We start from the raw sequence: 26,543 nt of genomic DNA, 5'->3' as shown, positions 1-26,543 counted from the left end.
TTCTTAGGATCTACATTTATTGGGCCAGCCCAGTGGCAGAGTGGTTAAGTTCCCCTGCTCCGCTTCAGCGGCCCAGGGTTCACAAGTTGGGATCCCAGGCGTGGACATATGCATGGCAGGTGCATCAAGCCATCCTGTGGCAGGCATCCTACATATAAAGTAGAGGAAGATGGGCACGGATGTTAGCCCAGGGCCAATCTTCCTCAGTAAAAAGAGGAGGATTGGCAACAGATGTTAGCTCAGGGCTAATCTTCCTGACTTAAAAAAAGAAAGAAAGAAAAAAAAAAAAGATCTACATTTATCAATAGGTGTGGAACAGATCTAAAAAACACAGGTTCTGTTTTTCCTCAAGAACATGGTTCTTTCTCAAAGAACATTCACACAACTGGTATCATACCTCAAACAAAACAAAACTATAGGTTATTTATTGAGTCACAGGAAGTGCAGTGAAATGAAAATATGTGTGGGAAGGATAGCACAAGATTACCTCTGAAAAGGGGCAGGGGCTTGAGGAGAAGCGCACAGGGGCTGTATCTCCATAATAATTTATTTCAGGAGAAAGAAATTGGGGAGGAAGGAGGTTAGAGGAGGGAGAGGAGGAGAAGGAGAAAAGGAGGGGAGAAGAAGAGGAGAGAAAGAGCAGAAGAAGGGAGGGAAGGTGCGTGAAAGGGGGAGAGAGAGAAGCCAAGAGGGAGGGGGAAAAGGAGGACGGGTAGGAAGATGAGGAGAAGGAAGATGAGGAGCAGGTCTGAAATAAATAGGGTGCAATGGTAACGACACATGTGAGTCTGGGCTGGTAGGCATGGGATTCCTGGGTTCATTTTATCACTCTCTGTATGTTTGAAATGCTTAAAAAAGCACTTCTACTCTCTTTTAATCAAAGGGGCAAAGAAAGGGGGGCTTGAGAAGGACTGAAGGTGCTCTGAGAGGCTTGAGGGGTGATGGCCGAGGCTCTGGACCGCACAGCCACACAGGTGTGTGACTTCAGTGCAGAGATGGCAAGCCGCGCCTCCGGGAGGGGCACATGCAGAATCCTCGAACTTTGCGCACGATAAAAATAAAAAGCATCAAAGCCAGAAAACCCTATATTACATATAAGGAGGAGAAAACATACATGAAACTAGACACGTGCACGAGACATTAAATTCAGGAAAGGAAAGGCCACCTCTCTGAGTATATGGCTTCTCCAGGGAATGACGAGGACCACGACGGGAACGCTCTAAATCTGGCTCCTGGGTGGGAGCCCCTCCTGCCTTCCTTGGGAGTCTGCTCCATCGGTTCCCTGGTCTCTTCAGCAGCTCACACTCCCCTCTGTGCCAGCTCCTGAGTCAGGCCCCTTGCTGTCTTGTCTGACCCACAGCAGGGCTCGCTCCTCCCCGTCTCAGTCCCACTCCAAGCAGACAGAACTCCCCAAGGCGCAGCAGAGACCTCATTACAGCCCCGCTCGCAAAGCTCTACCGGCTTTTCAGAATCTACTCAATAAACACCAACTCCTTAGCCTAGGCTGGACCCGGCACAGCAAGGCTCCACTCCCTCGGACCTTCTCGCCCCCAGCCCACACACCAGCCACGGAAGACGGCTCTGTTTCCCGGGTCTCGATGGAGTGGAGAAAGAAAACCAGGATGCCACAAGAGGCTTCTAAGTTCCTTGGAAAATGCTGGGGTAGATATGCTTAATTAGGTTAGCTCCAAAACCTGAATCAACTTTACGTAAGGAGTTGAGATTCCTACATAAAACACTATGCAAAAGGCCTGAGAGCAGAAAGTTAAAACCAACCATAAACCCTCACTATTATTTAATCTTTTTTCAACTATGTTAACCATTGTTAAGAACATGACTATTTCCTTAAATGAATAATTTGTACATCTTGAAACTTATTAAAAAAAATAAAAATTACTAACCCCTGTCCTCTGGTCCACGTTTGTGACTAGGAAAACTTCAGACTTCTTAGCTACCTCTTCTGTGATAGAATTATCACGTTCTTTCAAGGTGGCCATGTGCTGACCCAACTGTGCCCTCAACAAGCCTGAGGCTGACGCTTGTTCAGATCCATAACGCAGAGATAGGAGACACATTAGAAATCTGTAGTATTGGGTTACTTATGAGATTCCCATATTTTCAAAGTCCCCTTAATCAAGTTGGTAAAAGACAGTTCATCCAGAAAAGTCTAGAACCTAATATATTCTGGACTAAGGGAATTTACAGAGTCTTGGTATTTCTTTTTTAATTTTATTTTGGTTACGATTTCATTGCTAGATGAGCATTCTCAACTTTGGCTGCATACTGGAACTACCTGGGGAGGTTTGCAAAATCCAGGTGCCTAATGCCACCCCTACAGAGTCTAGTAAAATTGGCCTGAGGTGTGGTCCAGCCATTTGGATTTTTTAAGGCTCACAGAGAGATTCTAATGCGCGGCCATGGTTTCAAATCACTGCACAGATAGTCAGCCTCCTCTTAAGTGTAGTTAAGAGAAACAGATCACATTTCCATCTCAACAACAGTTGATTCCTGTTATATACTTACTATGAAATTTTTTAAAAATTAAGATATTATTAGGAAAGAGTTAAAAGGAAGCCTATATTGCTGCCTAGACTATGGTATTTAGATACTAAAAGGAACCAGGTTCCCTTAGGGAAATGCCCTGTTCTAGTTCTGGGGCACGAAATGTACAAGATGAGCCTGGAAAACCTTGTCATACCAGAAAGCATGGAAGCTATCAAAGACTACTGAGTCATGTCAAAAGGCCTCAGAGGCCATCTTGAAAGGGTTCCTGCTGGCCAAAGATGGGACAATTTGAGCACCAAAAAGAACAATGAGTGCAATGGACTTAAACACAGCAAATATATAAAAATTTACAAGTTCATTTAAAAAATAAATAATAAACAGTTTTAAAAATAATAAAAAATCTTTGGATTCAGCCTCAAAAAGGCAGGAAATCCCGTCACATTCTACAACATGGATGAATCTTAAGGACACAATGCTAAGTAAAATAAGCCAGTCACAAAAAGACAAAGACTGCATGATTCCACTTACATAAGACACCTAGAGCAGTCAAATTCATAGAAACAGAAAGCAGAATGGTGATTGCTAGCTGCTGGGAGAGGGAGAAATGGAGAGCTATTTAATGGATACAGAGTTTCAGTTTTGTAAGATGAAAAAGTTCTAGAGATCTGTTGCAGAACAATGTGAATGTACTTAACACTACTGAGCTATACACTCAAAAATGGTTAAGATGGTAAATTTTATGTTATGTGTGTTTCACCAAAATTAAAAATATAAACAAATAAACAAACCTTTGGAGGCTGCTAGGGCAACAACTTGATATTCTGAAAATTGGTAAGCAAAGGGATAGAATCAAGCATTTATCCTGCCTTTGTGGTCAAAAAATGCATTTCACAATTAACAAGTAGTTGATGGGAAAAGTTCTTCCAACTAATAAGTGCAGAAGAACTTAACAAATTAGAAAAGTCACCATTTTGTAAGTCCAAATTAATGAATGCATCTAGGAAATGATCATAATTTTGTGGAAACTGCATAACAGTAAACTTTATACTGAAGCATCAGTCTATCAATGTTCAAACCCACAGACCAGTCTTCCTAACAACATGACAACCAGACATCACATGCGGCCTGAGGGGGTGTAATAAGAAGTACAAGCACTGGGGCAGCCCGGTGGCGCAGCAGTTAAGTGCGCGCACTCTGCTTCGGTGGCCTGGGGTTCGCAGGTTCGGATCCCGGGCGTGCACCAACGCACCGTTTGTCAAGCCATGCTGTGGCGGCATCCCGTATAAAGTAGAGGAAGATGGGCATGGATGTTAGCTCAAGGCCAATCTTCCTCAGCAAAAAAAAAAAAAAAAAAAAGGAGGAGGATTGGCATTGGATGTTAGCTCAGGGCTGATCTTCCTCACAAAAAAAAAAAAAGAAGTACAAGCACCACCTATGACGTTGTCTTGCCAAAATAACTGGGCTGGAGTATAATCATGTATCTGGATTGAACCAGCAGTTTACAGGTGATAGCATTTCGATCCTGATACAAACAAAGCAAATGTAAAATGACTTTTTTGAGATAATCAAGACAAACTCACAAGAAATAGGTATCAGATAAAGTAAAGAATCTTGTTAAATGGTAATGTATTATATCCTTATATGTTAGAGATATAAGTATTTGTGAGTATTTATAAGTAAAATATGTTGTCTCTCTTAAACTACTCAAAGAAAAAAGTGTGGATGAGGGAAAGATAAAACAAGACTAGCAAAATGTTGACAACTGGTGGATCTGGGTGAGGGGTACATGGGACTTCATTATGTTATTATAGTGGCTTTTGTGAATGTTTTAAAAATTTCAAAGTAAAAAGTTAAAAGACAGTGTACTAATGTCTGCAACTTACTTGGAAATGCATAAAAATAAGAGATTGTGACTGATGGATGGATGGAAATATGAAGAGACAGACATATGGGAGTGCAATCAAATGTCAATGGTAGAATCTGGGTGGTGGGTATATGGATGCTCATTACACAGTTCCTTTTACTTTTCTGTATGTTTGGAAATTTTCATAAGAAAATATTTGGAAAAAAAGTAAGTCTAGGTACAATTCAGAACCTTCTTTAATAAATCTTAATTGTTATAATCTTTGTCTGACCTAACTCTAGTTTTTCCCAAGAGTTGAATAAAGTGGGATGGGTCATCGGAATCCTTGAACTTATTTAAAAACTTCCCAGAATGATTCTAAGGTTTCTGGCTGGTTTGGTAGAAAGCCCCTTCAGCAACTTGCCTTTCTTGGTTCTGTCTGGACCTCACCAATGTCATAATGCACCCAATTCCTTTGTTCTGTTTCTATGTAAATGAAGCAACCTTTTTCTACATTTGGTTTCACAATAGATTTCCCTACCGGGAAAATGCAATCACAGGCTACCAGCAAATTCTAGTCCATTCAGCCTTTACATTTCTCATAATGAGTAAATCAATTGTGCTTCTGGTCTGAAAAGATGTTTACTTAGGTTGAGTTAAACTTGGAAACAAGTTGAAGTAGGGTGAATTAAGTTAGTTAAAGTAGTTGGGATGGACTGAATTATCAGAGACCGTCTCGCTGGTGACTGATACACGTGACCTCTGCAGAGGCAAAGCCAAGGCAAGAGGCTACTAATGTCCCCACTAACTGTAACCATCCTTTGGGCTCTGGTATGAAAGAACTAGCTAAGGTTTCCTATAATTATTATACATACCTCACAAAAGGACAAAACCCATTAATTGACTTGCATGGGGTCAAACAGCAAATGAGCTATGGAAGGAGGTACAGCATCTAGAGTCTGTGACTTCTGAACAGTTAAGCCAACACTTACAGCACAAAACCAGGCTTTCATGCAGATTGATTTCAGGACAAATTGGGTGAGGAGTACAACAGCCATGGCTCTCCTTGCATGGAGTCTTGCCCATGTTTCTACATAAACACACCAAATCAGAAAATTCGCAAAGTGGTACAAAGGATTTTTTTGTGTGTGTGTGAGGAAGACCAGCCCTGAGCTAACATCCAATGCCAATCCTCCTCTTTTTTGCTGAGGAAGACTGGCCCTGGGCTAACATCCGTGCCCATCTTCCTCTACTTTATATGGGACGCCGCCACAGCATGGCCTGACAAGCGGTGCGCTGGTGTGCACCTGGGATCCGGGCCAGCGAACCCTGGGCTGCCACAGAGGAGCGCGAGCACTTAACCGCTTGTGCCACTGGGCCGGCCCAAGGTACAAAGGATTTAAAGGAGTTTTTTTTTTCTCTTTCGTCTACTTTACATTGGAAAATTTATAACATCAATGCCACAGAGAAAAAACAAAGTTCAATGTCAGCTAAATTATATACTCCTTTAATTAAAAAGATAATAAAAGAATAGACTTTAAACAAACTATAATTAACTTCATACACTTGGAATGGCTTCCAATCAGAAAACTGCAATTTAAGTAAATGTACCAACATTTCCTAATTACAACTGATTTACAATAGATTGGTAACTTGACCAAAGTTTTAAATGCAGACAAAATAGTAAGTACCCTGAATTTTATTCTGAACATAATAGGCAGAATAAAATAAAGAGGTTTTTACATACTGTAATCCAAATAATATAAAGCTGACTCAATTTTTCAGCACGAGTTTGAGAGCACAATTGGGCAACTGTATCTGAAAGTAGCCACTAACAAGAGACAATTAATTAGTTGCACCTGGAAAAAAAATAAAATAATGAGTACTCTCAATATGGATTTCATATACGATAAAATTACTTAAGTAATCATTTTTATGTTAAAATATGTTTTCCAGAAGGCAATAATGAACAAATTTTTTATCAATTACCCCAAATGACATGAATTATATTTTAATAATTCAACGATTGTCTAAAATAACAACTTGGTCTTCCATCTAATAACAGTAAACTTTTCATATGAAGGTCTTTGAACACTTAATCCCTGATATAACAAAAATCAATAATGATGATAGGAACGGTTTTGTTCTTTTTCCTTTTAAGATGCTTCACTTTGTGAGCAGGAATTCAGAAGTCTTCTCACTATCTTTTAGAGTACGCTGTGGGGCAGGTATCCCATTTTGCAGATGAGATTATAGTAAAGAGATAGACCTCGACAGCCATGGTTGGGTCAGGGGCACAAGCAGGGCTGCCACCACACCAAACACAGTTCTCTTCAACAGGCTTTAAGGAGTTCATAACCCATTAGAGCCTTCCTACTCTGCCTGGCTTAGAATTCTAATGACATCAGTGTCATTAACAATTAAGGAACAAAAGTAGATCATTCTCTCCAAATCTGTGTTTCTGAAATAGTTTATCAAGTTGACCAGTTGACTGCTTTGGTCCAGGGGAGATCTCAAAGCAGATGGGAATATATCACTTAGGGGAGTGCCCAAAATAATTCCTGGGTGCTGAGGGGCACAGAGGGTGGCTAGAGCAAGAAGAGCAGCAAGGAGCCCGACGCCATGATTAAAACTTGTTAGAGGGGCTGGCCTGGTGACCTAATGGTTGAGTTTGGCGTGCTCCACTTTGGCAGCCCTGCTTCACAGGTTCGGATCCCAGGTGTGAATCCACACCACTCACTCATCAGCCATGCTGTGGCAGTGACCCACATACAAAATAGAGGAGGATTAGCACAGATGTTAGCTCAGGGCTAAACTTCCTCAAGCAAAAAAAGAGGAAGACTGGCAACAGATGTTAGCTCAGGGCTAATCTTCTTCAGCAAAAATAAATAAATAAATAAAACTCGTTAGAAAGAATCTGTATTTAAAGACCTGACTGCTTATCTCTCAAAGGTCATATAAACACTTGGCACTTTTTCCAAGGCTAGACAGTGAACCAGTGACAATCAGTGTGCATTAAACAGCACCCCCAGTCACAACACACAATGGGGCATAAAAGGGCAATCCTAATCGTAACAGAACATAACACTGACATTAGTAACCATTCCTGACTTCTTTATTTGGCTTAAAAAAATGATTGTGGTAAAGAAGCAGTCTTGCAGCCTCCAGATATTAATTTTAAAATTTGTGTTGGTCATAAAGAAGGATCATTTCTTAGGCAAAGCTGATTTATACATAACTGTAGACCAACAGTCATGCAAAATGCAACCTTTCATAATGGAAATCAATGCTCTCTTATGCATGTTGAGAAACTATTCAAATGTCTAGTCTAGTAGATGTAGATATTTTATCTCATCACCCACAATCACAGTTTGGCAGCGTAGGTTAAGAGAGTCACACAATGAATCATTTAGTCTAACAAGTCAGTTTGCACAGAGACTTATAAATGCATATATGCTTTCTACGCCACATACCACAACTGTGGTTTATGCAAAATAGTATATCAACAGATACAAAAAGCAGTGAGAAAGAAACAGGGGCCTGGTTACAGAGCCTCACAACACATAATCACCAAATGACCTATAGAGTGCAGAAAGACTCCGCCCCAGACAGCTTCTTCCACCACCTTGTAAAGGAGTATTTAAGACTGCTGTTTTTTATTTTGCATGATAAAACAACAGGAAAGAGGGGGAGCCGGCCCCGTGGGTTAGTGGTTAAGTGCGCGTGCTCCGCTACTGGCGGCCCAGGTTCGGATCCCGGCGCCCACTGATGTATCGCTTGAACGGCCATGCTGAGGCCGCGTCCCACATACAGCAACTAGAAGGATGTGCAACTATGACATACAACTATCTACTGGGGCTTTGGGGGAAAAAAGGAGGAGGATTGGCAATAGATGTTAGCTCAGAGCTGGTCTTCCTCAGCAAAAAGAGGAGGATTGGCATGAATGTTAGCTCAGGGCTGATCTTCCTCACAAAAAAAAAAAAACAAAAAACAGGAAAGAGGATTTTCTTGCATTGCCCTTTACTGCTTCAGGTTGAAAAGTTACTGACCCGGAAGGTCATTTCCAGCATTTTCCACAGTTTGGAGATCACTAGTACAGATGCAGAAGGTAATGTATACACATTCAGGACTTGTGAACCTCATCTTGTGCTCTGTTAAATGGAACATATGATTGGCCAAGTCTTCTTGTGACAAGGCCCTTTTAGAAACCATCATCTTGACTTCTCACGCCTTCATGGGATTTATGCTGAATTCTACTCAGAAGAAAATCATTAACATAAAACAGCCTATGTGGCACACTGAAGGTAGAGAAAATGATGTTAGATATAAGATAACCAGACCCAAAGCCCCTCTCACTCTCAGCGAAACAAGGTCCTTTCCGGTGGGCTTTCACAGACATTCATCTGCTGACCATGCTCGAGAAATAATTTGTTCTCTGCTAGTAAATAGTGGGGATATATTTTAATAAAAGGAAATATAGTCAGTCCCCAAAATAAAAATCAGAGTTAGGTCACTGGCAACAATTATGCAACATGAATTAGGCACCGACCAGGTGCCAACACTGGACAAACCATTACACAAATTACACATATGTAATTCTATGAACTCAATAAGTAGCTCAGATGCCACAAAGCTTCTGAGGCCATGAAAAGAAACCCACACTACCTAAAAGGTGGGTAGAGGGTAGAGAACAGATTTCTGATTGACTCAGGAAGGATGTACAAGAATCATGGTTCACATGTGCCAACTACCCTGCAAATAATTAACCCCCTATCTCTCTCATCCTAGCTTTATGGCCTTTAAGGGATATCCTTGAAGTGGTGGCTCTCAAACCTGAGGGAGGGTAGTTCCCTTAAGGGCTCATTAAAACCCAGGTGGCTGGGTCTTACCCCCAGATTCCTGATTCAGTGAGGCCTGGGTGGGGAAAATGTGTTCCCAGGTCTTGTTGATGCTGCTGGTCCAGAGACCATACTTGCAGATTGGGGGCCTGTATCTTCTAGATTGGGGGCCTGTATCACCAGCATGACCTTGGAAATTGAGGAATCCATCTGGGGTTTGGACTTGCCAATGACATCTCTCTAGGGTGGTGGCTAGACTAGATTATATCCTGGGTTGTTCACGAAGGTATGCTAATATACCAGATGAAGGCTACCTGTGCTCCCTCCCCCCAAGTAAGCACTTAAAACGTTGTTATGAGTAGGGATTGAGTGGATATATCCAATCAACAATTAGAAACAAATACATTTACAAAGAAGTTAATGGTCAAGTCCATAAAACAGTTAAACTGACAACTACAAGTGTCTATCCCAGTGGTGACCGTGTGGACTAGTGTTTTGTTTTCATTTGGAAGCATCTGGGAACAAGAATGGCCATCCTTCCACAGCAGCAATTTCATCCCAATAATACCTGACTTGCTTTTCATGGCTGCCACCTCCAGGTAAGAGTCTCGGAGGCTGGTGAAGGACAGCTGTTCCACAGACTTCAAGGTCTTCTTTCAGAATGTCACTGTGATTATAGAGCCTATAAAATAAAACAGGTGCTGCATGAGATGTTTATTTAAGCACAGATGGCCCAGCTTCTAGAATCTATGGAGGTTCTTCGTGGTTTATTGACATATCTGTAATATAATCTAGACACAAAAATGCAGCAACTAGACTATCTCTCGACAAAGATGTAAAACGGGGCATTTTGAAAACCTTGTTTGTGTGTATGTGGCAGTTTTAAATCCATCAGTGGAAGTAACTTTTAACCCTTTGAAGACTTTAATGACCTTCAAATCGACAGCTATGCAATCTCATTCCACATTCCACCTGACTGATAGGAATGCTAGATAATCTTAACAGCAGAAAAGGCTAATTTTCTATTGTCAATCATAACAAAGTTAGATCTCCACAACTCATGTGAAATTTACTTAAATCGTCACTGCTAAGAAATTGAAAACTGCTGGCTGGATACTGGTTATGTCCTCTATTTCTGAACGCAGAAAAATGACTATTATTTCTCCATACAGATCCCACTGCAATACAATTTTCTTTATTTTTAGTAAGAAGAGGAAGGGAGGGAAAGAGGGATTTAGCCTTCATTATCTATTTCCAGTCTACTGGGGGACTGGTCTAGTCTAACAATTTGGCCACTGTTTTAGGTTAGGTCTGTCACGGTATCATAGTAGCTTCCAAAGAGACTGGTTAGAAACTTCCTTTAAAAAAATGTCTATTTGGGGGAAAGCATGATTCTAAAAAGCTATAGGAGAAGATATCAAAGACAAAACAGTATTTCTACTTTAAAGAAGCTGATGACATACGTAGTTGGGAATATTCAACATGTACTCCAAAAAGAAAATGAAGCAACTTGTAAAGCAATGTGTTAATTAGCAACATCTTACTAACTTGTAGTTAGTACAACAGTGGGTTAAGTTACTGGATCCATTTGATGGCCATGTGCCTAATATCAAAAGGATGAAAGAGATGTGCTCTGTTTGTCTATTAGAGGGTGAGTGACAAGTGTAGGCTCAGGCACCCTGACTCTGAAGCAGGCTTTTATCCTGGGCAGGAAATACAAATGTCGTGTCATGTCCGTCCCCCACCCCCACCCCCCCACCCCCCATTCAAGCCCTATTCTGGACCCTAGGCCACCCTATGGGCGCTCCAGTTCCTTGCCGTGTCTCAAGCTCTTGTCTAAACTCTAAGCCTAAGATTCTTAGTCCTTCTGGGCCACATCCTGTGTTGGATCCTTCACCTCTGAGCTCTGCTGCCAAAAACCTTCCATTTTTTGATCGGGTTGTTTTGTTTTTTGTTGTTGAGTTGTATGAGTTCTTTATATATTTTGGAAATTAACCCCCTGTTGGATATATGATTTGCAAATATTTTCTCCTAGTTGGTGGGTTGTTTTTTCATTTTGTTCATGAATGGCCAGCAGGCATATGACAAGATGTTCAACATCACTAATTATCAGGGAAATGCAAATCAAAACTACAATGCGATTTCACCTTACATCCATCAGAATGGCTATAATTAACAAGACAAGAAATAACAAATATTGGAGAGGATGTGGAGAAAAGGGAACCCTCATACATAACTGGTGCAAATGCAAACTGGTGCAGCCACTATGGAAAACAGTATGGAGATTTCTTATAAAATTAAAAATAGAAATACCATATGATCCAGATATCCCACTACTGAGTGTTCATCCAAAAACATGAAAGCAACAATTCAAAGAGATTTACGCATCCCTATGTTCATCACAGCAATATTCACAACAGCCAAGACATGGAAGTAACCCAAGTGCCCATCAACGGATGAATGGATAAAGAAGACATGGTATATAGATACAGTGGAATACTACTCAGCCATAAAAAAAGACAAAATCATGCCATTTGTGACAAAATAGATGGACCTTGAGGGTATTATACCAGGCAAAATAAGCCAGACAGAGAAAGATAAACACTGTATGATTTCACTCATATGTGGAAGATAAACACGTGGATACGGAGAACAGATTACTGGTTACCAGAGGGGAAGGGAGTAGGCAGAGAGTGAAAGGAGTAAAGGGGCACATATGTATGGTCACAGATAAAAACTAGACTATTGGTGGTGAACACAAAGCAATCTATACAGAAACTGATATATGATGTTGTATACCTGAAATTTATACAATGTTATATGCCAATATGACCTCAATAAAATAATTTAAAAAATAAATTAAAAAACAAACAAACAAAAATCCTTCCAGACTCCTGGCCTATATGACTTACAGTACCTATAATACTTCTTTTTCCTTTGGCAAAATCTGGTTCCTAATTCTTCCTGGAAGGCTTTATCTCGTCACCACTCAATTCACAAAATAACACCTGCCCTTAAGAAAAGGAAGACAGGCCCATCGGAGGTAAGCCAATTTCAGAGCAGTAAAGGAGAGCACACAATCACTGGGAAGGCAATCAGGAGTTGTGAGGCAGTAGAGAGACAGAGAGCTCCTCGGCATCACAAGGGCTTGACTATGGAGGAGGAACTTCAGCTGGGCAAGATTTAGACAGAAGGGGAGATGACCTTTAAGCTAAGGGGCGGCACAGGCAAAGGTGAGAGGAAATGCCAGGGTAGGAGGGGTGTCGGGACCAGCAAGGACACAAGTCTGGCCAGGTGGGGGTTGCTGTTTGTGGTGATAAGATAGTAATGGGAAATAAAATTCAATATGAAACTCGGGTGAGAAAATAGTAATAAATCTTGCGGATTTCTGAGCTATGGCTGGTTTCTTGAAAGCAGTGTTTTTGAGAGGGTTAGCCTGGCAGCCGTGCACAGATGCAGTTGGTGAGGGGACAGACACGAGACCCAGACCACAGCCAGGAGACTGAACTTGTGCTCTAGATGGCAGGGGAAGAGTGTGTAAGTGGGAGAGCAGTGGTGGGGGTGGCAGAGAGGGAGAACAGTCATTCACGGCTCAGCTGGGGGGAAGTCAAGCGCCTACAGCTGGTGGGGTGGGCTCGCGAAAAACTGGGGTGTGTGCCTCACTCAAAGGGCCAGTCACTCTCAGCTCCCACAGTGGAATGTGTCTCAGTGACGTCGATCTTCTTAGTTTTCAAGAGAAGCTGGAAATTCACAATTGCTAGTTTTATTTTTATGTGACATCTCCCAAATTTAAAAATCTGGCAGCTAATTCAAAAGAAGGTTAAATACTATGCTGGACAAACAGAGCTGGTCTGCAGGCTTGGGGTCTCCAGCTTAGACTGCCTCTAGTCTCACCTCCCGCCCCAGGTGGTAGACCCTGAGCAAGGACCAGGGCTTGATGTTTCTGCACCTCCTCTGAAATGCTGGTACAACGGCGGAAGTTAGCAGACGCTCACCAATGCTGGGGTACCACAGTGGGGTATAGGCAGGGTGTTCGGGTGGGAGCAGCCTCCCTCCAGGGAGGAGTATTTTATTTCTGCCATTCTTAGGAATGGTGATAAGAGAAAACAGTTTTAGTGGTTTTATTACTGTTTATGAATGCTTTACAGACAATGCACCCTTTGTTGCCTGTATCCCCACCCCCCACCATGGTATGCCAGTGCTAAATAATACCTGATTGTCCAGTCAGGACAGATGCCAGATAACCTTTGTTCTTTTTCAACCTGATCAACCCAAATATCAGGCTTACTTAGACTAGCTCTTCTCATACTTGTCTAGGAGCTTCTCTGACTACCTCATTCATAGGGATCTTTCTTATCCCTGAATTCCTTTAGCACAATACAGACCACATCCTACATTGTACTGTTCTCTAGTTATGTCATGTCTGTCTAGTCTTCTCAACAAGACCAAAAGCTTGTTGAGAACAACAATTGGACTTCTGAATTTTTATCTTACTTGAAGTTTCATGTCGCACTCAGCACAATACTGAAGACATACTTAACACCACGAGTTGAATGACAGGCCAAGATTTAAACCTAGATTAGAGAAATCCATGACACCTATTTTTACAGTATGTTTTTATATGGTTGCTGTTAGACCAGTCCAGGGCTTCCATGGCGTCCATGGCTTGGCAACGAGCGATCAAAAAGACGGCCACAAGTACTGTCTGCACAGAGCTTATGGTCTACTCTAGATTAACTCAGAACCTTCTCTGGCTAAAAGACAAGTTGGTCTGTGCTGAGGGTTTCTAGTAATTATTTCTCCACGTGATACCCGACTTGACTTTACAAAATATTCATCAGTCCTTTGCTGAAAAAAATCTCTATTAAAGAATTCAAACACTATGGAGCTAAAGATTAAAGACTATGTGTTATAAAAAACACTATCCTAGAATTCAAGACCTCAATTTCTTTCATGTCTTCTATTTGCATTCCCATCAAAATAATTCCAGCTGGAGGGGCATCAGTCTGACCAGCCCATGCCCAGTCCTTCCTGGGGAATATGTAGACGGGCCTGGCACTAACACACTGGGCCTTACCATCAGTTTGTCTCTGTGAACTCCAGCAAGTGGACAAACGTGATGGATGACAAGTAATCTCTAGAAGCACAAAAGGCACTTTAAAGAGGTATATTTTATTTTACCCAACAGTGCAGGCAGATAATAAATAAATTGTTTTGGCCAAATTTAAAGTAATTGCTTTCTAGCTTCATTTTCTTCTTTCAGTCACACAGAATTTAAGAGAGAATTTAAAAGAAAACAACTCCACTCCAGGCTAATGGGAACACTCAAAGGAAGGTACAATATTTTTTGGAAGCAAGGAAGAGAGAAAAAGTGCCATGCTTTTCCTTTCAGTACTGCAAACTGAGAATTACTTTTTGGCAAAAATGACCCTGTATGAGGGCTGTAGAAAATAAACTTTTCCTTAACCCCACCAGGTAACTTCCACACATTCCCGTGGGTGTTCTATCAGAGTGGACATGTTTCAGTTGCAGCACTAAAGGCATGACTTTCAGGTTTTATTTTCTCTAGGGAACAACAGTCTCAAAATGGTGTGGTAATCACTGCCCATAACTAGTAATGAGTTTACTTCATAATTTACATAATATAATGTTACTTTTAAAAAGTTTTATAAAATACATTTACTGTATTTTTAATGAGACTGAAGAATAATAAAGCACCATAGTTGGTCACATCCAGAACAACGTTTTGGGGAAGGAAATTGTATTGCTAAATGAGCAACGACAAAAAGGCATCATCTGCAGAGGTGGTCTGTAGTTCTGAGTGTGGGGTTTAGGAACAGCCCATATACAGAACGGTGGGCAAAGGGCAACACGACCGGCCTTTGCTTCCCGTTCCAGTGCCTGCAGAACACTGGCCTGCACACTCAACTTCTTCCTTCTCATGGGTTTGACCCTACACTCCTTCCAAAACATAAGAAGGTTTTGATCTTTAAACTAAGAACACATGGCCTGGATAGAAAAGATTACTTTTAAAACCATCACTTTGGGGCTGGCCCAGTGGCATAGTAGTTAAGTTCGAGCGCTCTGCTTCGGCAGCCCAGGGTTCTCAGGTTCTGATCCCGGGTACGGACCTATACACCGCTCATCAAGCCATGCTGTGGTGGCATCCCACATACAACATAGAGGAAGACTGGCACAGATGTTAGCTCAGGAACAATCTTCCTCACCAAAAAATAAATAAATAAATAAAGTCTTAGTTGCATATTTTATCTCTATCTATTAAAAAAATAAATAAATAAAACCATCACTTGATCATGTTCTGGTTCTGTTTTTCACATTTAATTCCCAAGGAAATTTGTTGATTACAATCAACAACATTTAAAATCCTCCTAAGACCCATGAGACTTGTTAAGTTTAAACAGAAGTAACAGAATGCATTCATGCACCCAACACTTAAAGACCACAACTGCTACAAAATATAACTAACGAACCAAAGCGGGCTGTTGTCAGTCAAACCCTGATAGGCTAATTCAATTTGTGTAGCTTACTGGTCATCCTGAAGCAATTTAGCACCTTCACCAATAAGAGAAAACCTCCAGTGATCTCCCACCCACAGGTACACAAATACAACAGAGATCCAGAGAGGTCTGTAGAAGCCCTACCTCCATAAAGATGCAAATTAAGATTTAAACGGTGTAACAATTGGCGAGAGCTAATCCTTTCACAGAGGTGTAAATGGCCATTGAGAACTGAATTCCGGCTGCTAGCTTTTGTTAAGTAGCATTACAGACAAGTTTCACCCAAGAGCAATGCCACCAATTCTGAAGACTATTGATAAAATAGTTTCATAAAGCCAGTGCAATTTGTTTACTCTGATACCAAGTTTCCTGACCATAAATCCAAACATGTAAATATAAACCACATCAAGAATTAGTGCCCTGGGAAAATAAACTGGGAGGAACTATCTCAAGCCTGACACCCGATGGCTGGAACAGCTGTATGTGCGGCCACAGTGAAGTCTGTATATGGGGTTTTGTTTGCCACACAAAACAGTTGTAGAAAGGACAAACACACACATAGTTAAAGAGTATTTTTCTTTTAACGGGCTGTCTTACACAACCTATGTTTTGGTGGCTCCCTTGGTCCCCATTGTGCAGCCCCCTGGGTGGTCCCTTCCAGGGGGCCACTTGAAGGGAACACAATGCCAAAAATGAGGGAAGGAGGTGTGGGAGATCAAAATTTGGCCACCCTGAAATATATCTCTTTACCTTGATTGTTTTCTCTGAAGGACATTTGACCTCCCCCACTAACTGCCTAAAGAATTTGACATGGTGGCTCCTTCCTGGAACAGATCTTCCATCTGATGGCTGTAATATAATGTAAAATAGATGTTACAATAGGAAAGGCACCAACAAGCCCATCTTATCGGAAATTCTGTCTCTCTGGCCACATTCTCTGGATGGCCCTGCGAGGAGTTGCCAGACAGACATTTACATTTATAAGGGAAATCTCCATTTGTAAAGGTATCTCCCTCTCTGTCTTGGGAAGAGGGGGGATGACCTCATTTCTAGAAACTTATCAATGTGGAAGGTGAGGTCTTAAATCTGCATAATAACCTTACTCTTGTTTACTGTGCTTTAGTGGTAATCTCCTGTAACTGACTCCCCCACCCCCAAAATCCTCCTTTGTCATTGGCTGAAAATGATATTTAAGACGAGAATTTCTGCTATTGTGTTGAGAAACGCAGTGTCCCTGCTTTCTCCCATGTATACATGTTATTAAACTTGGTATTATTTTCTCCTGCTAACCTGTCTTGTTAATTATGTGGCCAGCCATAAGAACCTTAAGGAAAAGGGCAGAGGGAGATACCCCCTCTTCCCCGGACACCTTTCAGAAATGTAATACAATCAGGCCTTGTATTTTGACTAAATTTAAAGAATACTATGAACATAATAAATTTTTTTATTAGACATTATCATAATTGGTTCTATAATTAAACTCTAGAGGGCGGTTTTTGTAAAAGGGCATCTGATATTTTCAGGGTAGAATCATCTTTGCTGGAGCTTAAGGACTAACAGAGGATCATAAAACAAAACACCAGACTTTTGCTGTCACACGTCTCTCCGTCTGTCTCCACATGTGTGTATGTGCATGTGCGGGTGTACGTGCGTCTGTAAGAGAAGAGATGAGGAAGACCAGACTGGGCTGGCAAAGATTATGCTACGTGAGGGGATCCAGGGAGAAGGCAAATCAGAAGGCATGATGGGATGGTGGATGGGCTTACTGAGGGCTCAGGCAACGTTCAGACTCTGAAATAAGTTAGTATGTCACTTCTCTGGGATAAGTGAGTCTCCTTAGAAGCCAATTAACTCTGATGAATGGGAATGGGGTCTAGGGCAGTCACATGCTACACTATGGGAGAGCTCAGACGTGTAGGGCAGGTCCCTCCCTGGGTTCTGACTCAGTGTTCGGGGCCCACCTCCATGATGACAATGAGATGGGAGTGGCAGCACCCTGGGAGGGCACCAGCAGGAAGGAGACTGAACACTTGGCTATTAACGTTTGCCTCCTGCTATGTGAGTATGGTAGAAATCAAAGACAGAATTACTGACAAAATTGTGCTGGTTTTCTGCTGGGTCCTTCAGAGGGCCAATACTGTATTAAAATGAAGAAGCTGAATCAATTTATTATTCAAATGCTCATTCACCTAAGAAGCTGCTAAAAGGAAGCCAAAAGAAACAAGAAAGTGAATGATAACAAACCATCATTATGAATGAATAAAGGGGATTAACCGGGAGGAAAGGCAGGCGGGATGCAAGCTAGGAAATAATGCCCTCCTGGATAGACCCTGGGAGCCAGGTGAAAAGGCTTCTCTTGTCAGTGTGGAAGTTCAGGGGATGTAAGACAAGCACATCCCCAATTCCAGGTAAGTACACCTTTCAAAACAGCAGAAACCAGTTTCAGCTGTGCCCATGATTACAGATGTAATAATGCTCCAAAGCAACCATGTCCAGCATACATCCATGTAATATATAACATCTGATCAGCAAGGACCATCAATCCCAGACCCAACACTGGAAATTCTTTTAGGGATTCAATTATCCCAGAAAGTAGTGCTTTTCAATGTTTAAGGTGGCAGAACACCTGGAATTCTTAGAACTTTCTGTAAAATATCATGAAGTACTGATATACGTCATTTCATCACACAAATTAGGAACATTTTTACTAGCGGACAATGAATATATGTATACAATATAAAAATCAAACCACTAACACACATACCCATGATGAAAAACCAATCTATCAAACCTAACAGGATCAGCTGATTTCACATTTTTCATTATTATTCATTTGGTACTCTCATTCATTTTCTCTTCCAGTAGGCAAGCTATAGCAAGTAACCAAAGTTTTATTAAAATAATTTTGAGGAAGTTCTCAAAATTACAAAGATTTATTTTCCTAAAAATTGGAAAAGACCACTTGACTCAATCACAGGAGAATTCTACTGGAATATATCTGAGAATCACTGCACTAAAGAAAACGAATCTAGCATTGTTTTAAGCAGCAGATTCAAACACACTTCCAGTCCACAAAAATGACAAGCAAATTAAAATGAATTTACACTGACAAAGGAAAATAGAAAAAAGTTAGACAACTAGTTGAAGGCCATTAAACACAAGGTGTTCAGAAGTGCTCCTCACATCTCTCTTGTAGGTTAAAGTAATACTGTAAGTCTCCTAACTGGGACTCAAAATAGTGAGATTCAGTACAAAAGCACAAGAAAACATATCAAGGTCTCACTTATTGCTTTTTGAGTTTTTCTTATCTGCTTGGCCCATCTGCACAGATTCCCTCACAAAAGCCCTCACTGAATGGAAGCTTTCCCACTCAGTTATCAAGCTCAAATGTTCCTTATCAAATCCCACCTTAAAATAAGTTTTGTTTTTCTAGAAGCCTATCACCAATAGCTCAACAACTGCTCTTCAAAAGGTGAGAAATATAAGTTTAAGAGAATAAAAGGGAAGATGAGCCATAAGGAACTGATCAAGTCTAAGATCAAGGTGCTGGCTGGCTTGGTTCCTGGTGAGGGCCCACTTCCTAGCTTGCAGACGGCTGCCTTCTTGTTGTGTCCTCACAGGGCAGCGAGAGGAGGAGAGCTCTCTCAGGTCTCTTCTCATAAGGGCACTAATCCCATCACGAGGGCCTGACCCTCATAACCTCATCTAACCTTAATTACCCACTAAGGGCCCATCTCCAAATACCATCACATTGGGGGTTCAGGCTTCAACATATGAATTCTGCAGGGACACAACTCAGTCCATAAGAACACCGCTGCCACCATCTTGTTCCTGGCCTAAGGATGAGGTCAGCACTGAGGATGACAGAGCAGGGAAACGGAAAGGACCTGGGTCTTTGATGACAAAAGTGAAGGGCAGTATCAACCAATCCCAGGGACTGCTTTACTCCTGGACTTCCAGAAATAAACAAAAATGTGTTTATTGTTTAAGGCAGTTCGAGACAGTATTCCCGTTATTTGCAGCCTGGTATTTCAAGATAATTAATAGGTAAATGTTCAACAAGGCCAGAAAGCTAAGTTTGAAAAAAGAACTCTGATGGATGGCTTTTCCATAATTCAAATTTACATTTCATTGAAAAGAATTTAAGGGAGGTATCTTAAAATGACGATCCTACCCCTGTCACTCTGCTCCCCTACCATGTCTCCTTTTTATAAATACCAGTAACAGCAGAATCTTTGCTCTTGGTGTGGCTGGGCCAGCACAAAGCAGGATCGAGGGGCTGTTCATGTGCTGGGTGTGGAGGGATAAGAAAAAGACCCCTGTAGCCCCTGAATGTGTTCCCCTGGCCTGCAGTGTGCTATACTCTGCCACATGAGCCACTCCTTCAGCTGGAGTTACCAACAGTTCCCTAGACATGGGCCATGCTGGTCTGTCTCCAGGCCTGTGCTCCAGCCATTCCTCTCTTAAAATCTGGAATGGCTAATCTCCTTTAATCAGCCAAACCAATCACCATGGCTATTCTGGTTTTCTATTGCTTGTAATAGCTAACCTGAATTTAGTGGTGTAAAACAACAATCGACAACTTTTTGTTATGCTCGTGGCTTCTGCGGGTCAGGAATTTGGACAGGGCACAGGGCAGGTGGCTTGTCTCTGCTCTGCAGTGTCAGGGACCTCAGTCTGAATATCATGGGGTGATCTGGAACGCAGGTGACTGGAATTATCTGGAGGCTTCTACACTCACATCTGGGGCCTGGGCTGGACTAAATTCAGGCTCAGCTGGGCCTGCTGACTGCAACACTGACACATGACCTCTCCCTGAGGCTTGTTTGCTGTTAGCCCCACTTTCTTGGAAACCTGGCCATATTCCAGTCTCTCCTACCTTATTTGAATCTTAAACAACCAAGACTTGACCCCTAGAGTCTCCTCTCCGACTTTTGAAACCATAGGTAAACTTGTTCCACTCAGAATAAACTACTTTTAGATCTCAAATTTGTATTGAAAGAGGTCTAATTTTTCTGCAGCCCTCGTGGAATTTGGCCTGCTGGTTCCCTCCCTAGCAGAGATGCAGGCCTGCTATATTCTCTCATCAGCCTCCCTAGTCTCTCTTTCCCCCTGCCCTCCCTTTCTCCCTCTCCCCAATCGCCTCATCCCTCCCCTCCCTCTACACCTCTTATTTGGCTCCCGGAGTGCTGGGATAGGGCCTCTTAACACTCCATTGAGAGATCTCCCCCAAAATGTTGTAACTCACTTAAATATCAAATGATAAGAGGGATTCTAGGAAAACAGTGGCAGCGCAGCCTTTATTTTTAAAAATCTCCCTGAATTACCTTATATAAATATAAAAAAAAGCACAACTAGGAGAGCAAATGAAAGATTCATGCATAATATCCATGACAAAATTATGTGACAAAATATGAGTGAGTGGAACAAACTACTGATAGCAACTAAACCCCCATTATATCTGCAATTGTACAGAAGGAAGTGGAGGGACAGCAAAAGTATGAATGACGTTCCTGAGAATGCAAGAACCTCCACATCGTCAAGCGGTACTCACTGGCAGGCTGAGGTGAGAAGGGCAGCCCATCTGGAAGGGGGCTGCAGGTCCATTTCAAGGGTTAGAACAGAGGGACTGCGGTAGGTGCAGGAGCAATCCGGGCCCTACCACTCCAGAACCTTACCAGTCTAAGTGCCCTTTCAGCAGAGCTCTGCACTGAGGAGAAGCTGCTGGGAGTGAACTCTAAATTGAACTTAACTGGGACAATAACGGCAGAGGAAGAATCTTCCCATTTCAAGTGGAGGAGGGGAAAAGAGCCAAGGGATCTAAGAAAGTAAGAGGCCACATGCAAACATTCTGGGAGAACAACAGAAGAGGGCGCTCTGGAGCCATAAAACTAGGAAAGCCAGCCTGGCCCCCCTGCCCCTCCTGAGTGCAGGAGAACTCCTCTCACCAGACATAGGCCCAGAAAAGATTCCAGGTCTCTTTATCAGTAAAACACAGGTAACGACACCTCCACTGCATAGGGCTGCGGTAGCAGATGAGATAATGTATGTAAAGCAGCTGGCACAGCATCGGGTACACAGTAAGCACTCAAAGATGATGGAAATTATTACCATTATTATAAACATTAGCATGTCAAGTTTATATAACAACCTTAAGCCTAACTCTAACAAAAGACTAAAGATTTCAGTTAGGCCACAGTGAAGTGTGGTAAAACACCACTGTCCCACTCCAGAGGACATTTCCCAAGTTGTCCACCCCGGACTCAGCGCCCTTCTCCGCACAACAGTACTACCCAGTACATAATTGCTCAATTCTGCCTCTCGCCTTCCCTTTCCCCAGCTGCAGGCTGACCCTTTTCCAGCTGCTCACACATCCTTGCTTCAGAGAGCCTCTTACAGCTCCCTGGTCTACGATTTTCCTTTATGATCAATTTTCCGCCCTGATTATCTTGTTTCTGGAAGGTATCTCAGCTTTTAGGAAAACTTCTGATCACACCCAATTGGATGATGATTTCCTGGTTGAACTCGCAGACTTCTGGAGCCTCGCTGGTGACCTCATGTACTGATGCTAAGCACAAGCTCTACTTACAGGGCATCATACCCAACACTTCTCAGTGAAAAGGGCTAAATAAAACAAACTGTCCATTTTGTCAGGATTCTGATTCTTTGATGCTAGAAATTAAATTTATCAAATTGCTAAGAGTCAGAGTAGGAGAGACAGAAGCCAAGTTCATTTCTGACTTAAAAAAAAAAAAAAGAGGTTGGCCATTCCCTTTACATGTCATGTATGTCCCTGCATCTTGACTTCCAGAACCACACTATCAGATTACCATTAACTATCAAATGCCAACATGTGCCAGTCACTGTACCAGGTGCTTTAGCTGAAAAAATCAATCTGATGAAGATAGTAAACTAGAACTTTGAAGTCAAATTTAATTAGTCAAAAGATGATACTGGTCAAAAGGAGATCCAAGACTATAATCACAAAAGGTCATGGCTCTGCCAGTCTTCCTGTGGTCTAGAGCAGGGAAAGAGAAAGAGAACATTCCAAACAAATCAGTAAGTTCCTGATTTGTTTCTTGTGATCATCTCTAGTTAAAGAAAGGGAATTAGGGACAGGGCTAGCCTGACAGGAGAAATAAAAGGGAACAGGTTCATATTCTGGATAATTTTTCATAAATGTGTACAAAACATAATATTCTGAAATCGCATATTCTCCATGTCAGCAGACGGTTATGAGTTTGGAAGGCTTTCTAGTAACCACACATAATAAAATAAGAAAGTACTGTGTATAATCTAAAAGGACAAATTGTTGAAAGACTTGGGAGGGCTCATCACAAGGAAGGAAAGATGAAATGGAAGGGGAAAAAACTGTTCCACCAATAGATTTAAAAGGTAAAAGACAAACTAAATTAGAAATGACTTTGTCAAAGCTATGCATTTCATAACGAAAACTGAAAGTGGCCAAACGATATCTGGTTTCCCCGGCCTTCAGAAAGGAAGCGGCAGCCAAGTGGAAGCGACTATGAAGGAGAAGGGAGGAAGAGACACAAGGTAGGCTTCAGGGTGCTGATACTATTTCTTGACTGGGTGGGGGTTACCAGCTGTGTTCACTCTGTGATAATTAATGGAGCAGTACACTCATGACTTGTTCACTAGTATGTAGGCTATACTTCAATAATAAAATTCATTTTAAAAAGAGCACATGACAAGGACTTCTGCTTCTTGTAAAGGCATCCTAGGTAATGCAGGGCAATCCTTGCACTAAGAACAAAAAAAAGTATAAAAAATATCTCTTTGATAGCTTAGAGAGATAAGGCAGTGATGAGTTACAGGATCAAAACCTAGAAAAAAAGGAAATTCAGAGAGATAAGCCTAACATTTGGGGCAATTTTTCTTTGAAGGGCATGTGCCAATTCCAGAAAAGGCAGCTGAGAGTCTGAGAAGCTGAGTGGAGCTTCAGGCAATCCCACAGAGTGGGAGAATAAAAACTGAAGTCCAGGTCTACTAACGAAGGGGAACCCTAATAAATCACCCACACTTTGAACTGGGACTTCAAAGGGCTGCTTCCTGTGGATAACGGTGAAACGGAGTCTGGCCCTCAAAGGGACCAAGGCCTGGCTTCACACTGTCTCAATTCTTCAACCTGGATGAAAGGGACCCAGGATCACTTCTGCCCCAGGCGCCTGCCAGAAGCAAATGCAAATCCTCTTTAGAGGAGGAAAACTTCCTTGTCCTCAAATCACTCCCAAAATGCTCCTACACAATACCCATTCAAAAATTGCCAGAGATTTGAGAAAAACAAGACAAGAGTGATTAAAAAGCGAGAGAAAGAAAAGAAAACAGAAGCAGACCCATGGGGAAGAAATGGAGATCCAGTCTCTAAGGTACTTATACTGTCTGGAAAGAAAGTAAAAATATTAATTAACAATAGATTTTGAAAGGTCAGAAACTTATAGATGAAACAAAAATTAGTAAATATATAGGTGATTAGAATCATGTAATTATTAAGCTCGAGCTAACGGAAACATACAGAACCCTACCCAATGAAGAGTGAATATACATGTTTTCAAGCATTATGGGCATTTATAAAAATTGGCCATTACTATGGCCAATCAACAAAGACTAAAGGACAGATGTTGTTCAGAACACATTCTCTGCCAACAATGTGATAAAATTGGAAATCTATAATGAAAAGAGAATCCTCTTTTCCCCTAATATGTTTTGAAACAACCAAAAATCATTTTACATAATACCTATGTCAAAGAAAACGATATAATAATTATAAACATTTAGATAATTAAATTAAAATACTTAAAACTGAATGGGAGTGATAGCATTATTTGTCAAAACCAGTGGGGTGCAAGTCAAGCAGTACTTACATGGAAATTTAAAGCCTCAAAAGTATATGTTCTAAAATGGGAAAGATTGAAAATTAGGCATTCAACTCAGTTAGAAAAAAACCACATGGTAAAACCAAGTAAAGTAAAAAGGGAATAATAAAGATAATAACAGAAACAAACGAGATTTTTAAAAAGCAACAGACGGGATGAAATCTGATTATTTGGAGAAATTAATAAAATAGACAAATCTCATGCAGGATTGATTGATGAAAAAAGTTGGGCAGACTTAAAATTATGAATGAAAAAGAAACATAATTATTGACACGGTAAAAATTCTAAAATATAGGGTCCAGCCCCGTGCCCTAGTGGTTAAGTTTGGCATGCTCTGCTTTGGCGGCCCAGGTTCAGTTCCCGGGCATGGACCTACATCACTTGTCGGCAGCCATGCTGTGGTGGTAACCCACACCCAAAATACAGGAAGACTGGCAACAGATGTTAGCTCAGGGATGATCTTCCTCAGAAAAAAAAAAAAAAGAAAAAAATTGTAAAATATAAAAGCTGCCCACAAATTTGAAAACTTAGAAAAGTATTAAGAAACTAGAAAATTTTTCTAGTACACTCTACATTTTCAAAATTGACTCAAGATGAATGAAAACATCAATATACGTATAAGCATTTAAGAAATGGAAAAAGTAGACAAAAATTGAGAGAATTTTCATCAGTGCACCTGTCTTGCAAGAAATGTCATACATTCTTCTGGTTTTAACCTTTGCAAGTGTTCTCAGTATCCCAGACTCCTGCCTTTGCTCTAGGTCACCCACCTCTTCTGACTGAGGCCAGAAGCCTATGGTGAGAAGGGTGGGAAAGGCTGGGGAACCAGGTTCAGGTCGGTCAATGGAGACTTCTTTTAACATCTCCCGTACAGACACTGAGTGACAATTAATGCCTACTTCGCTGACCATCTGGTCTGAGGACTACTGCCCTCTTGGAAGCCTGGTTCTGGACTTTTAAAAATTTAAACCAAAATAAAGATAAGGAAAGTCTTAGATTTTTCAGATCAAAGTAGGTGAGCTAACAGGAGAGGCACAGGCAAGACTGGGGAATGAAGTGCCAGGCAGAATAGGAAGGGGATACACTGACAGCCCCACCTGCTGGCACCAGGTTATCTTTTCAAAAGTGTAATGCACAACCTTACTTTGGGAACAAAAGCGATCATTTGTGGGGCAGCAAGAAAAAGCTCAGGGGGCCACTTGTTGAGGGGCAGAGGTCAGGTCCAGGAAAAACAAGAGACAGTGGTGAAGAAAAAAAGCAAGTGAAGCAGACACCTGAAGGCATCATCACATCTGAAGGAACACTGAATCGATAAACATGCTGCCAGCTCCGCTTAGAGTGACTTGCGGGTAAATGCTACAAGAAACACAGTTTTATGCAAGAATTTCAGATGCAAGAACTTCCTTCCCATATTTAACTTTGAAGAGGGGCTAAATTAAAATCACTAGAGGAGATTCACTTCATGTGATCACATTTTTATGACCCTGAGAAACCAAGGCTTTCACTTATTTAGTGTAAAAGGCAGCATTACGTTTTGCTTTCAGCCATACTCCAGGGGGGAAAGAACAAAGCAACTCTGCGAGTGCTTTGCTCGGGCTTGAAGAAGGGCACACAGCACTTCCTCAGCTTATTTGAGGCTGGAAGGCACAAAAATCAATACGGACAGAGCAAAAGGTCAAATTGCCACCGCTTAGTTTTCTTTTCTTTTCCTAATTAAATAATCTCATTTGCTTCTGGAGCTTCCTTATTCAACCTAATGAAATATTATCTCTGATATTCCAGTTTTTTAGGCAGTAGAGAGTTACTGGGAACCAGCCCAGGGTATCAGTTAAGAATACAGACTCTGGACCCAGACGGCCGAGCTCAAAGTACACTGAGCCACTTTGTGACTTTGAACATAACTTCTCTGTGTCTCAGTTTTCTCCTTTGTAAAAGGGTAATGATG

At 41.5% G+C, this 26,543-nt stretch overlaps 1 protein-coding gene across 1 annotated transcript in view; it reads right to left on the bottom strand.

The window, feature by feature from the left end:
- The window catches only part of LOC131401949 (centrosomal protein kizuna-like), a 263,865-nt gene that overhangs the window by 21,789 nt on the left and 215,533 nt on the right, over window positions 1–26,543 (bottom strand). The window contains exons 7-8 of the mRNA XM_058536997.1: window positions 9,755–9,868; window positions 1,898–2,082 (exon numbers count right to left, since the gene is read on the bottom strand). Coding sequence (XP_058392980.1) covers window positions 1,898–2,082; window positions 9,755–9,868 — 299 coding nt within the window. The remainder of the gene's footprint in view (window positions 1–1,897; window positions 2,083–9,754; window positions 9,869–26,543) is intronic.

This window comes from Diceros bicornis, assembly GCF_020826845.1.
Source record: "Diceros bicornis minor isolate mBicDic1 chromosome 27 unlocalized genomic scaffold, mDicBic1.mat.cur SUPER_27_unloc_1, whole genome shotgun sequence".
NCBI lineage: Eukaryota > Metazoa > Chordata > Mammalia > Perissodactyla > Rhinocerotidae > Diceros > Diceros bicornis.
Note: the sequence above shows the minus strand (reverse complement) of the source record. Positions and strands in the feature narration are given on the sequence as shown.